General features: G+C 37.4%; 1 protein-coding gene across 1 annotated transcript in view; it reads right to left on the bottom strand.

Moving 5' to 3' along the window:
• Positions 1-12,472, bottom strand: part of cnc (cap-n-collar) — a gene marked incomplete in the record, with an annotated part of 55,746 nt that overhangs the window by 34,883 nt on the left and 8,391 nt on the right. The window contains 2 exon segments of the mRNA XM_011300480.1: positions 3,043-3,118; positions 6,441-6,605. Of these exon segments, the coding sequence (XP_011298782.1) occupies positions 3,043-3,118; positions 6,441-6,605 (241 nt within the window).

Below are 12,472 nucleotides of genomic sequence, written 5' to 3'. Positions count from 1 at the left end.
ATATATCGCGTCTAATTTTTTCCCACGATCAATAAATAATGAAAAATAATATAAATATTTGAATTTGAAGATGAAATAAAATTTGACTCGAGTGAATTGTTCCGCCCTGATCGTCTGGGTAAAGAAAAAAAATCGGAGTAAATGGAGTTTTTGCTATCGAAAACCGGCGGATGATCCATTAATCAAGCAGCAATACAACCGAGTGCTCAAGTCGATCGATCGACCCATCGAGATTGTTCCGTAATGAGTCTTGCCTCTCTCTTCTCCACCGGAGTATTTCGATATCTCAGGGCCAGGAATTGTCGGGAGAATGCTTTTATTATTGCCCTGTGTCAAATGTAATGCGGTACTGAGTTCTAGGAGACGGTGGACCCACCGTTGAGCTCATACTCGTGGAGATCGGTATCGACAATCGGTCTCGTTTCTCATTTATAGTCCGCGGGTTTGTTCCTTCGGCGATCATTGTGACACGGAAAGTATCGAGGCCATTTTATATTTTTCAAGGGGTGAAATTTCTATTTTTCCTTTTTGCTTGATTCAAGTCGAATGTTCAACTTGATTGAAGTTGAATCATCAATTCGATTCAAGTTGAATCTTCAACTTGGCTCGAGTTAAATCTTCAACTTGATTCAAATTGAATTCTCGATTTAATTCAAGTAAAATCCTCAGGTGAAAGTAAATCAAATCTCCAACTTGATTCAAGTTGAATCTTCAGCTTGATTCAAGGTAAGTCCTCGACTTGACTCAAGTTAAATCATCGATTGAATTCAAGTTAAATCTTCAACTTGATTCAACTTGAATTATTAATTTGATTTAAGTTGAATCTGCAACTTGATTCAAGTTTAATTCCCAATTTTACTCAAGTCAAATCCCCAACTTGACTATCTGATAAATTCAATTCTACTCATATCAAACAGAAATTCCAGATTGAATCAGAAAAACAGTTTTTGGGTGTGGCACTGGTGAAAATGCCTCGATCCTCATCGTGTAACCCTTCGATCAATCGACTAGAACATAACTTTCGAAATCTACGGCCCTAAAGTTTAAAAAAAAAAACAACCCGTCACTTTGTTTTTGTGAAAGACAATATTAAAGGTCAAATTAACATAGATCAATTGTTTTTTTACCGTTTATCCCGGTATTGCCCGGATTTTCAATGTTTTCCCGTGGAATATCGAGTGGTGGCGCATGCCCTTGGCGTTTCCCCCCCACGAATCCTCACATGATTGGCTGATCAATTGCCCCAGTCTTTCAACGGGATATAGAAAAGGGCGGGGCTTTGTACGTCAAACCGCGGACGCATGCGTCATGTTCGACGTTAAAACATCTGCCACGTGCGCACTGAGGAGATTATTTTTATTACCTTTTCCGGGTGTGTACGTGTGTAATATACACAACCGCAGAACAATGAGAATTTATCGGGAATAAAAAATATACCGGAGGGGAATGGCGGGCGCCATGTGTACGCGCAGTTGGTTGATGGACTCTTCCGTTTTTTTTTTCGAAACTGATAGAAATTTTTCGTCAAATCTTCGAATACTTGATTTTTCAATTACTCATCGATTTATTTGACTGATAAATAATTTGATAACACGAGAAATCCGGAAATTCCGAGAATTGCAATTTTTTTTAATCACTTCAAATTTTTTAATTATATTCAATTTCAATTATTTGTCAATTATTTATCAATTATTTATTGTGACGAATGAATCTATATCGAGAGGAATGAATAATCGATGAAAATAAAAATTTCAATGAGAAATATTTTTTCCGTGTATTTTTTTGAATTTTGAAAATATATTAAATGGACCGATATTTCATATATTTTTGATATATTTCATGAAATTCCAAAAATTCTGCAATTTCACGTGAATATTTATTATTATTATTATTATTCATTTATTTATTGATTATTCATTATGATAAATAAATGGATATCGCGAGGATGAGATAAATGATGAAAATTCAAAGTTCAAGTCGAAATATTTATTCTGTAATTTTGACTGAATACTTCTCTCGGTTGAAGCCCCCCAAAAATAAAATCCGTGAATTGACGGACATAAAAACAAAGTGACTTCCCCAGAATGTAATTAAACTCAACCGTGATGAGGGGAAAGGAGAGACAAGAGGTTGGAGAAAGGTAGGCCGGTTTCTGGAGGCCACTCCCCAGGTAAATCCTCCACAAACTCGCATCAACATACGACAAAATAGTTAACGCATCGTAAATGCATTCTGCAACGCTCCTCAACTGAGTTAATTGCGCGTCTCGCATGAGCTTAATTTCTCACATCAACTGGTTAATTACGTCGGAATATTTTCACGAGCGGTTGATATCAAAGCATATTGGATATCAAAATATTTTTCTTTCAACTCGATTCCGTTTGGGCAGTGCCATTGTCTCCATTGTCTCTAATTACCGATTAAAATTCTCACCTTGTAACGGTTACACATATTCATCAATACGCGTTGGATTTTATTCACATTAACCTATTGTTTAACCCCACACGGAGAGAAAAATCTATGAATTTTTATAGTGTCATTCCGATAAAAATTATTGTGCTGTTTTACAATCTCGGTGTAAATTCCAGGTATAAGAAAAATTACTTGCTATCCAGCAAAATTTCTTCATCAGACGGGAAAAACGTATTTATCGGCCAAGTAAAAATTTCAACTTCGGCAAGGATCGGGAACATTCGGTGTTCATCGTCAACCAATCATATTGCGTTAAAAAATGTTTGGAAAAAATGCTGTAGCACAGTAAAAATTGAAAGAGAGTACAAATAAAAATATCGGTCTGGATAGGAATTTTTAAACGATTTCTATCAATTTTTTCTTCAAATTCAAATAAAAAATTATAGACTTTCAAATTTTATAGTGCTGTTTCGTAAATTTTACGCTATTAATAACAATTTTTATTTGTCAACCAAAGAAATTCTGGTATCCTATAATTTTGCATTTTTCGTAGACTTTTCTCCCCGTGCATCTGAATAATAATTCCGAGACCTTTCGACACATGAAAGAATACTAATATAAATAACTCACCGGTCTCCAAGTCGATGGTGTAAGACAGTCCAGCCCAGGGATCCTCTTCCTTCAGCTCCTCCGTCTCCTCCTTGTCCTGCCAAAAAGAAAAAAGAATAAAAATAAATAATACATAAATAAAATTCACCCATAAATCCCAAAGAGAAAAGAATGAAAAATTAAAAAAAATCGTCGAATCATGAAAATATCCTCTCGACCCATCGGTGCAGACATCATAGAGATGTCATAATCAAAGGGCCCTCACGTACCCTGAATAAAGGACATTGCTGGAGGGATTCCCAGTGTACAGGGCATCACATTGAAACGCCACCCAGTGAAATGAGTTTAATGAAAACACCATTGTACTCCATCAGTACCATTAATCATAAACGCAAGACCCTGATAGTGAGACCCGACTGACGCCCTTTCCCTTCCCTCTCTGCCCTCTCTCTCGCCATCCCCTCTCCATCCCCTTTACACCCTCTCCCACCGCACCGTATCATCACCCCCCCCTCCCATCATCCCACCCACCCCCCTTTCATCATTTATTCTAGTTGTTGAGTGCTGCGTTATTTTCAATTCTGATATACCACCAGAGGATTGAAAGTTAAAAAAAAAAATCGACGATTTATGGATGAATTTTTCATTATTTTCCTCAACAACAAATTTTCAATCCAAGTCGTCCATCAATTCTCCTCATCAATCCGTAAATAATGATCGAATAGTACCGCCATTTTGATTATTTCAGAGATTCCCGGAACATCATCAGAGAGAGAGAGAGAGAGAGTGAGAGAGATATGGGGGAAAAAAAAAAGAGGGCAAAAGGCCGTTGAGTGCCGCCCACTCTCGTTGTGTTCGCCTGGCGCGTTTTCAATTTCCAGAACCATTAATACATCCCCAGAATCCTCCTGTTCCCCCCCTCCCCCCTCCTCAACCCCCCGTGGAATATCCCCGGTCGTCTTTTCTGCTCCAATCTCCTTCGTGTTCGCAGGTCTATGCTTTGTGGCCCAGCCTCCTCCACTCACACGTTAACACCAACGAGAACTGGTCCATTCAGAACGCACCCTTCTTTAGATTCCACTGGGGTATACGCGATTTACAAACATTTATCATCTTGTACCGAGACTTCCCCTTTTTCCTTTTCCCCTTTGTTGGGAATAAAAATGGATGTACTCATCGCTTTATCATTTGTTAAATCATTAACTTCAATAATCACGGGTAAATAATCGTCTAACTATATATTTCCACCGAATTATTCTATTAAATATATTCCATTCTGTAATTTGAGAGGTTATGATTATAGTACAGAGACGCCATCGCCTGGCGGCGCTGATTGCAATCGCAAAATCATAAAATAATTCCAAGGAATGTTTTTTTCATTAATTGCTTCTTGTTTAATTACACTTATCAATGATTAAGATTGTTCGTCGACCCTAGATCAATTTTCTATAACGATTTTACCGTTTCTATCTTCTCGATACCGATCGCGGCGTAAATTCAGATATTTTTTTTAACGCACTGGAATTTTTTTCCATGTCCCTTCCCGTATTGATACAGTTCTATTGATGGATAATAAAATGACTCCACGTCGGTGTAATTTCGTTACAAAGGGATTAGAATGTGTTATCCATCGGGAATACCCTGAGGAGGAAGACAGAGACGAATGAAAATCGAATATGAAAAAATGAGGAGCGTCTCGAGAGGGCCCAATGCAGAGTCATTGTCGGGTGGGCCTTTTGTTAACTGGTACAGTCCGACATTTCGAGTTGCCTTTGAAGATCTTCGGTCAAGATCCACTTCTTTAATCCCTGTGTTCATTCATTTTCAAAATATCGGTAACAATTGGCGCTCTATCGACGGATGAATTCCTAGCGATGATTGATTGTTACGAAATTTCGGTTCGAGTTGAAATTTTGTAAGGACCTTTTTTGTAGCTCTCAATTTGATCTGCAAAAAAGGTTCTAACGAAAATTTCACTATCAGCCCTGACTTCCGAGTTATCAATTGAAAATTAATCAACAGAGAAAATCGGTCCGGGCCTCATTAGCACTCGCTATTGAATTATTGGAAAATATTGGCGAATCAGTGGGAGATACAAAAATTATTGTAACGACCATTTTTGCAGCTGGCGATTAGCTCCACAAAAAAGGTTCTAACAAAAATTCCACTATCAGTCCTAAATTCCGAGATATTAATTGAAAACGGATCATCAAGAAAAATCGACTCAAATCGCTTCACCGCTGGCTACTCAATTATTCCAAAATATCGCCGAATCAATGAGAGATACAAAAATCTTCGTAATAACATTTTTTGTAGCTCCTAGCTAGCTCTACAAAAAAGATTTCGACAAAAATTTCGCTATTCGCCCTAAATTCGGAGATATCAGGCGTAAAATCTCGTCATTCACTTCAGGAGTGAGAAAAAAATTCACGAAGAAGCACCAGAGATTTGGCGCCAAGTCAAGGCCCCAAAGCAGGTCAGAAGATTCAGCGAGATAAGGGGATTGAGGAGATTTAAAGATTACGAGATGGGGATTTTAGTGCGGGACGTGTCTAATCTGCCCCAACGATTCAAGGATCCATCGACTTAGTGCACTCTCCCAGGGGCTGACCGATTGCTGCTGAACTACTGATAAAGTCACAAGTCCCCCACCTATCGGGGGATCATGCGAGTAAGATTGTGATATCTGGAATGTCCAGAGTGGATATTACCGAGTTGTGCGACAGATATATCGATCGGTGGAATTTTTTAATCGAGATATCTCGACGAGATAGCCACCCCGGAGGAACCGGAATTCCTTTGGAGACGATGGACAATTCCAAAAGGATCATTTTTATCTGGTCGTGGGGTCTGAGTCAATAATCATCACGGGGGACTCACTAAATACCCCGTTTGGGCCTGATGAAATCATAATATCGCTGGAGGTGAGGGCACGGATTGTAAAAATGTCATTCAAGTCGATTGTCTGAATCAAGTCGAAAAATCTGGGTCAATCGAGTTCCAATTGTATGATTTAGGCGGTTTAACTTGATTTGACTTTTAATTGCTATTTTTTAAAATTGATTTAAATCAAGTTCGACTTGACTGATGTCCATTTTTTCAAATGACTCAAGTTATTTTTTATTTTTATTTATTTTTAATTTAATTCAAGTCAAATTTTCAACTTGATCCGAAAGAATTCTTTCACGTGATTCAAGTCGAACTTCAAGTTGATTTAAGTCAAGTCATAAACTTTATTCAAGTTGAATTTTCCATTTGATTCAAATCAAGTTTTCAACTTGATTCAAATAAATTTCTCGACTCGAGATATTTCCATTTCAAATGATCAACTTTTTGAGTCATTCGACTTGAATCAAGTGAATTTTTGAAGAATTTTTTTTTTTTTTTGAAAATTGAAAAATCGGAGAAATCCAACTCACCTCGATTTTCGATGCATTGATTGCCTCCAAAGTCTTGAGTTTCTCGATTTCATCCGGTGAACTTTTCTCCGAAGTCGATGGACTCTGACTCACTTGATCCGGATCCACCAGTGGAAGTCCCAAATCAACATCCTGCTTCCACAGCACCTCGATCAGATCCATGTCCTGTAACATCCGGTCAGATAATTCAATAATCAACAATTCCCTGAGACGACCGAGCACTTGATAATTAACTCAGTGAATTCCTTCAATTACAAAACATCCGGGCATTAACCGGAACAAATTTGAACAATTTTCACCGGTCATTTGACACAATCATCGGTTCAAACTGTATGAATCATTTTTACTCCGACCTTTTTTGCCAAGTGGGAAGACGACAACTTTCCAATTTCACCTGCTGGTGGAACTGGAAAAATAATTACGGGAACATCTGAGCGTTTCGCATCGTTTGACGGAATTGTCGTCGGGTTAGAGATTGCTCTTGAGTTATAATTAACGATTTCTCTTCAATCGGGCGATTACCTCCGCTCAACATTTTTTCCACTCGAGAAAATGGCTTTTGAATTTTTTTAAATCGTATTACGATGGGATAATTAAAACAAGTTGGAAATTTCGCTCGGAAAATTTCGGAAAATTCATTTTTTACGATAATAATTCACAATTGGTTGGGAAAATTCATAGAGACTGAAAATTTTATCAGGAAAATGAGAGAAAATATGATTTTCACTCTGAAAATTCTCAATTTGATTAGAAAATTTATAGAATCCGTGAATTTTCCTCGGAAAATTCGCTTTTTGGTTTAAAAAATGGCAACCTATCAAAAAAATTAATATGAACGTAAAATTTCATTCGGAAAATTTCGGAAAAGTATAATTTTCACGTTGAAAATTCCTAATTCCATACTAAAATCAATAGAACCCATAAATTTCATTTTAAAAATTCCGAAAAATCCATTTTTCCGGAAAAAATTGAGAATTCGCTGGCGAGATTAATAGAATCTCGAAATTTCGTGTTGAAAATTTTCCAAGACCTTTCGTATTCTTCAATAAGAAAGGAAAAATGGTGGACTTGCGGTGAATGACGGTTCAACATCCATTAGAGAAATTACATTGACTCCTGGGAGTCAGGTACATCCCACCATTCGAGGAAAAGGGTTGTTACGTTAGTTACGGGTATCCTTCATCCCCCGAGACCGTTAACAAGATTACCCAGCAATTTGTACAGAATCCTCGAACCGATTCTCTCCGACAGAATTGCCCGTCGGGAACGGATTCTGCCCTTTCTCCATTGTTTTTTTTTTTTTTCTCCTAGTCCCCCGTCAAATCCCAGAGATGGGGATCCTCTGGCGCAATGAAATTTATCGACGAGATAATGTAATATTCATGTTTAATACATAAAATGTTTATGCGGTGGGACGTGTTGTTTAGGTGCGATACATGAGGCGATAGTGTATGGGATAAATTGTGGGCGCGGCATGGATTCCCTGCTGAGACCAGTAAATATGGCCGACAAATTTAAACCCACGCCAAACTAGATCCGGACAGAGAGTTCCAGTAAAAATTACCGGAGGGTAACGTGAAAATTATGGGGCGAATTGTAATCAGCGGGGGGAATCGATAAAATTTGGATTCAAAATTGGACGAATTGTCACGTGAATTGTAATTAAAATTTATAATTATATAATGTATATAATATAATATAATATATAATTAAAAAAGTCTAATTAAAATTACTGGTCTAATGACTCACCGATTTGTCGACAAGTCGTACCGTCATTTTTACCCAATGATTCAGAAATTTTAGGGAACAGAATGTACGAGCGCTAGGTATATTAAAAATTGTTGGACCTTCATGAATTTGTTATTTATCAAGCACAAGTCGAGAATATTCGGGGATATTTTACCTGTTCGGGTTAAATAACGTAACGATATCGTACATTTTTTCCGTTAAATTTCGTTATTCACTGAGTAAATATTCCTAAATATTTCCTGATATTATTATTTAAATTTGAATTTGCAAATGATTAAAAAGGGAGAATAAATTCGGTAATTGTGGGCGAGTACTGACTTATTGACTCGGCAATTAGTGAGAGAAGTTGTAAAATAATGGAAAAGTCACGGGTTGAGGGGTTCTCAGGTCTCAGAAAATCCCTAGGCGACAACCCCATAAATTACTTAGTATAGTTGCAATGGGACTTAAGGTTTTGCGGTGGAGCAAAACTGTAGAATCGACCGCTAATGGAGCCTCAGGGGGTGCGTCACGCCCCATCTTCTGCCTCGAAAAAGCCTTTCTTTGCTATTCCAACCGCAACTCTTACCTCAAACCCGTCACTTCAACAATAAATCGTTATGTATTGAAATGAAAAATAGCTTCAACGCACTGACCTCACGCGCATCAGAATAAATCACGCGTTTATTACTTCCGTTATTTTAAATACGCGCGGCGGTCGATTGATGTGACTTCAAATATCGGACAAGATGAAATCTTACGGTTAATATCAATTATTTCTCCCTGAGGTGCATCAATGCGAATGAAATATCAGAGTCGTATTGTTTTTAAACCTAATGCAATTCCCAGTCGAGAAATTTTAAACTTTGATGAATTAATTTAAAAAATTGGTAACTAGGAGATGATTACATCGATCAGGGAATTTAATCTTGGCACCTTGAATGATGCCGATATTTAAATTTACATTTTCGTATGTCACATTCAACGGATTTGGTGATATCAAAATAATTTAACAATTACCCTTATCTCTGATTCCGTTATCGCGAATTAATGCCATTTTTTAATAGTGAAGAAATAGAAATTTCTTCTGGCGTCTCAAAATTTTTACGCGTTACAATATTCATTATCACTCCACATACCAATTGCTCACTTCAATTATTATTTACTTGGAGCAATATATAATCGTGTTGATTGACATATAATAACGCATTTAGTCACAACAATTATTTCGTCCCCTGGATAACCCAATCAAGAAAAATTCAACTTTCTCCGTCCTTTCACTCCAAAAACACCAGCCGCTTCCCATCAAGGCGGTAATTATTCCCAATTTCCGCTCCTCAACAATTATTCCGCCTCAAAAATATTTTCAATGCCTCCAGCTCATACCCACACTCTCCTTGTGATCCCAAACGTGAAATAAAAAAAAAAATTCGTTTCAGCCCAGCGCCCGCCAAAAATGCCCGTTTCCCCATAATTTCCGTCTTTTTCACATAAATTTCCTATGAAAATTCTCAGAGAGCCACAATGCGTTTAATTAAGTAAAAATAAAAAAATGAGAAATAAATAAAAAAAAATAGAAAATAAAAGACGTTTTTCTTCAGAGACGAGCGGAAAGTATGAAAGCGGCTGGCGTCCCCTAGGATACGAGTTCCCCTCGTTCTCCTTCGATCCCATCAGAATCATTAATCAAAATCCCCCCTCCCCCTATCCCCCTATCCCTGATAATCGTCCTCCCCCTCCAACGGAGCCCCGGAAAAAGCCGCCGCCATTGCCAGGGGTTCATGTGCGCGTTTCTACTACGCAGGGTAATTAAAAACATGGAAATTACAAACCCTCACCGAGGGCTCGTCAAATTTTCACGTCCAACCCTCTGGGGTGTGGCAATTCGACGGACAAAAAAAAATATCGCCTGTAATGAGGAAAAATTCATCGACCAGAAGTGGATTCCATGGATCGACGGCCTTTTTCGGGAAATATCGGGCAATCTAGGGGAGATAGCGATATTTTTAGTGGGACATTTTTTGGTGAGGGGGGTGAGAGCTACAAAAAAGGTATCTATGAAAATTTTTGTATTTCTGGTGGTTTTTGAGATATTCCTCGAAAATCCGCGTATTGATAATTCAATTAGTCAATTTTTTTCTCTTCGCTCCTGAATTTTTATTAACAATTCTCCAACAATTGAATAATTATGTAATCTGCAATTTTCGGAGGGTAATGAAGCTAAGTAAAAAAATCTTCAAGTTGGAATTTTTATTAGTTTATTTTTTTGGATTGGGGTTGCGGTTGTTTGAAAAAATTAAATGATTTTCCGACGCGACGACAAATCGCTGAATATTAATGATTTCTCTTGGCACAATCTCAGGGAGACACCAGGGAATTCATTCGTGAGAATCAGAGACTGAAATCTCAGACGTGTTCCTGTTCCTCGTTCTGGCTAGAACTGCAATTCACTGGGTAATCACGGGGGAATGGGCATCGATCACAGAATGACATCCGTCGGTGTCAAAATATTTCCCCTCACGGTTTACAAAATTCAGTGCAAACCAAATTTGAGAATTCAAAAGACAAATCTCAAGAGTCCGATCGACAGAAAAAAAAAAAAAAATAGAAACCCCAGAAATTCCCAGGGCCGGGTTCAATTCAAAATTCTCATCAATTTTCTCAATTTTTCCAACTTCAACTTCATTCATTAATATCTCAAAATCTAGCGCGAAAATCGAAATTTTCGTCACGACCTTTTTTGCAGAGAAAATTGAAAGCTAGAAAAAAGGTTATCACAAAAAATTCGATATCTCCTTTAGATCCAGAGATATTTCTGTGAATTACCATTTGTGCGGGCATTCGCTTTTCTTTATTTTCAATTTCCATTGCAATTGATGTCTCATTACTCTGGGATTATCCACGGATGTCCCATCCCCGCAATTATCGACTAGTAACGAAGATTATGCATCAATACCGTCGCCTAATGAGCCCGGGGGGGAGTGACTTCATTAACAGTCGCTGCAGCTTTCATTCGCGATAATTAACGGAATTCTTGAATTTTTTTTTCAAAATCAGATTTCGCGTTATTTTCACGAGAGGAAATAAAAATTCTGGAGATAACATATAAAATTTCTGATTGTAGAAAATAGTCTTGATTCAAAAATATTTTTATCCGTTCCAGAAAATTAATTGCTGATTTAAGAAAATGAATTTTTGACTGAAGGAAATAAATTCCTGATGCACAAACGAATTCTTGATGCATGAAAATGAATTCTTGAATTAACGAAATGAATTTTTCCTTCAAAATAATCAATTCCTGATCTAAATAATTGAATTCATCCTTCAAAATAATTAATTCATGATTAAACAAAAAAAAAACATGAATTCTCGTTTCAAAACAATGAGTTCTCAAAAAAAAAATGAATTCTCGACACTCAAAACTAAATTCCTCCCCAAAAAAAATTTCCGACACTCCGAAATTTATCTCCACCAAGAAATTACCCACCGGGGAAATTTCTCCCCACCACCGCGCCTTTCTCCCAAATTTTCCTCTCGTCTAAAAAAATTCTCGCCAGATCATTAGTCATTGGTCTCTTCGGCGCACTTGAAAGCGGTTTTGAAAAAAAAAGTATTCGGACAAGCTAACAGGGTGGTTAAGGTGTTTATGTTAATCTCATAAAGCGCCGAAGGTGGTCCTGAAATGTTCAATCATTTTTACAGATCTCGCGACAAATTTCGAAGATCATTTTTCAATTTTCACCGTCCATTTGTATTCCGCGGCTGTGGGTAATTGATAAAGTAATGCTTGGGGGGTGGAATTTATTATGACGGATATTAATGAGAAGATGTATGACATATTGACAGAGCATTGAGGATCGAGATTGCCCGATCGATAGAATATCGATCTCCGGGATTAGATCGATATTGGAAGAATCAATTTGTCACGAGAATCGTTTTTTTATTTCATTATTTATCCGCCGGTATACAACGATACGATTTTGGAGAATTCCGTCTCGTTTTGAAGATCGCGAGGAAATCTCGAGTTTGAGATAAAAATCGAGAAATTTCACTCAGCCCATCTCGAGATATTCGGAATCAAAAGGGCAGCTCTCACTCGCGCCGAATTAGACATTTTTTCGATGACGAATTTATTTCGGAAATGAAAAATTTTAGAATAAAAATTGAATGGAATTTTATCATCGGGGCATTCTTCTGGAGATATTCTATTGCGAAAAAGAATATTTAAACGCCATCTGTAGAATAAACGACGAAATTCGATAATCAACTGCGATGATAAAAACTGCAATTGCGTTTTTCATTTG

The sequence above is a fragment of the Fopius arisanus genome, unplaced genomic scaffold (assembly GCF_000806365.1).
Source record: "Fopius arisanus strain USDA-PBARC FA_bdor unplaced genomic scaffold, ASM80636v1 scaffold00018, whole genome shotgun sequence".
NCBI lineage: Eukaryota > Metazoa > Arthropoda > Insecta > Hymenoptera > Braconidae > Fopius > Fopius arisanus.
This window is presented reverse-complemented; position numbering and strand designations above follow the sequence as displayed.